Here is a 966-nt window from a genome sequence, read left to right as displayed (position 1 = left end):
CAAAATGATACCAGAGTAGAAATTGGAATTAACAGCGGAGGAAGCTGACCACCTGAAGATGAGTACAAAGAAATATAAGGGCAGAGATGACACTTTCAGTCACGAGCAGATAATGGCCCCTCGCGAGGAAGAATGGATGGAGGAGAATATTTCTTTCAAGGAGATGTTGATGCGGCATAATGGGGAATGGGAGATGAATGATGCAGAAGAAGAAGAAGCGGCTAGGGAGGCAGAAGATGTGACACAAGAAGATCAGCCTGATTCAAATGAAAACCCCCAATCGGAGGTGTTTTGGGAAATGGACAAGGATGGAAAAATCAACTTCAAGCTATCGAATGAATTCAAGAAGAAGGCTTGGAGGCCATGGAGGACGTCAGTTTTTGTGAAATTATTGGGAAAGAAGCTAGCTTTGCCAGTTATGAAGAAGAGGCTTGAGAACCTCTGGGCGAGGGAGGGCCAGATATATGTCACAGATGTTGAAAACGGTTTTTTTTTGTAAGATTTGTGGACCAGAAGGATATGGATTATGCGATTACTGCAGGGCCATGGGTTCTATTCGATCATTACCTGACGATTAGGTCCTGGGAACTAGATTTTCAGCCTTTCTCTGCTTCGATAGGTAGAATCATGGCGTGCGTAAGGTTACCTGGGTTTCCGGTTGAGTATGTGAATACTGAGCTATTGAGAGAAGTAGGGAATTGGCTGGGTAAATTCATTAAAGTTGATGCAGCCACAACATCTCTTGCAAGAGGAAAGTTTGCTCGAATTTGTGTGGAATTGGATTTGAGCAATCCTCTACAAGCAGAATACAAAATTGATGGCAGGTTAAAGAAGGTAGAATATGAGGGTCTTCATTTAGTGTGCTTTTGTTGTGGGAAATATGGTCATCGATCAGAGAGTTACCCCAATAAGATGTCCCAAGAGATTGTTCTGCTAGAAGAAAAACAGGATAAACAAGGTAATTAG

The 966-nt window shown here is 42.5% G+C and overlaps 1 protein-coding gene across 1 annotated transcript; it reads left to right on the top strand.

Moving 5' to 3' along the window:
• Positions 1 to 58: 58 nt before the first annotated feature.
• On the top strand, positions 59 to 966 carry LOC133292684 (uncharacterized). Its single transcript, XM_061491128.1, has 2 exons — positions 59 to 485; positions 620 to 966. The coding sequence occupies exons 1-2, from the start codon at positions 59 to 61 to the stop codon at positions 964 to 966; spliced, it is 774 nt and encodes a 257-aa protein (XP_061347112.1).

The sequence above is a fragment of the Gastrolobium bilobum genome, unplaced genomic scaffold, assembly GCF_033153095.1.
Source record: "Gastrolobium bilobum isolate Gb01-03AN ecotype WA unplaced genomic scaffold, APGP_CSIRO_Gbil_v1 utg64224, whole genome shotgun sequence".
Lineage (NCBI taxonomy): Eukaryota > Viridiplantae > Streptophyta > Magnoliopsida > Fabales > Fabaceae > Gastrolobium > Gastrolobium bilobum.
Note: the sequence above shows the minus strand (reverse complement) of the source record. Positions and strands in the feature narration are given on the sequence as shown.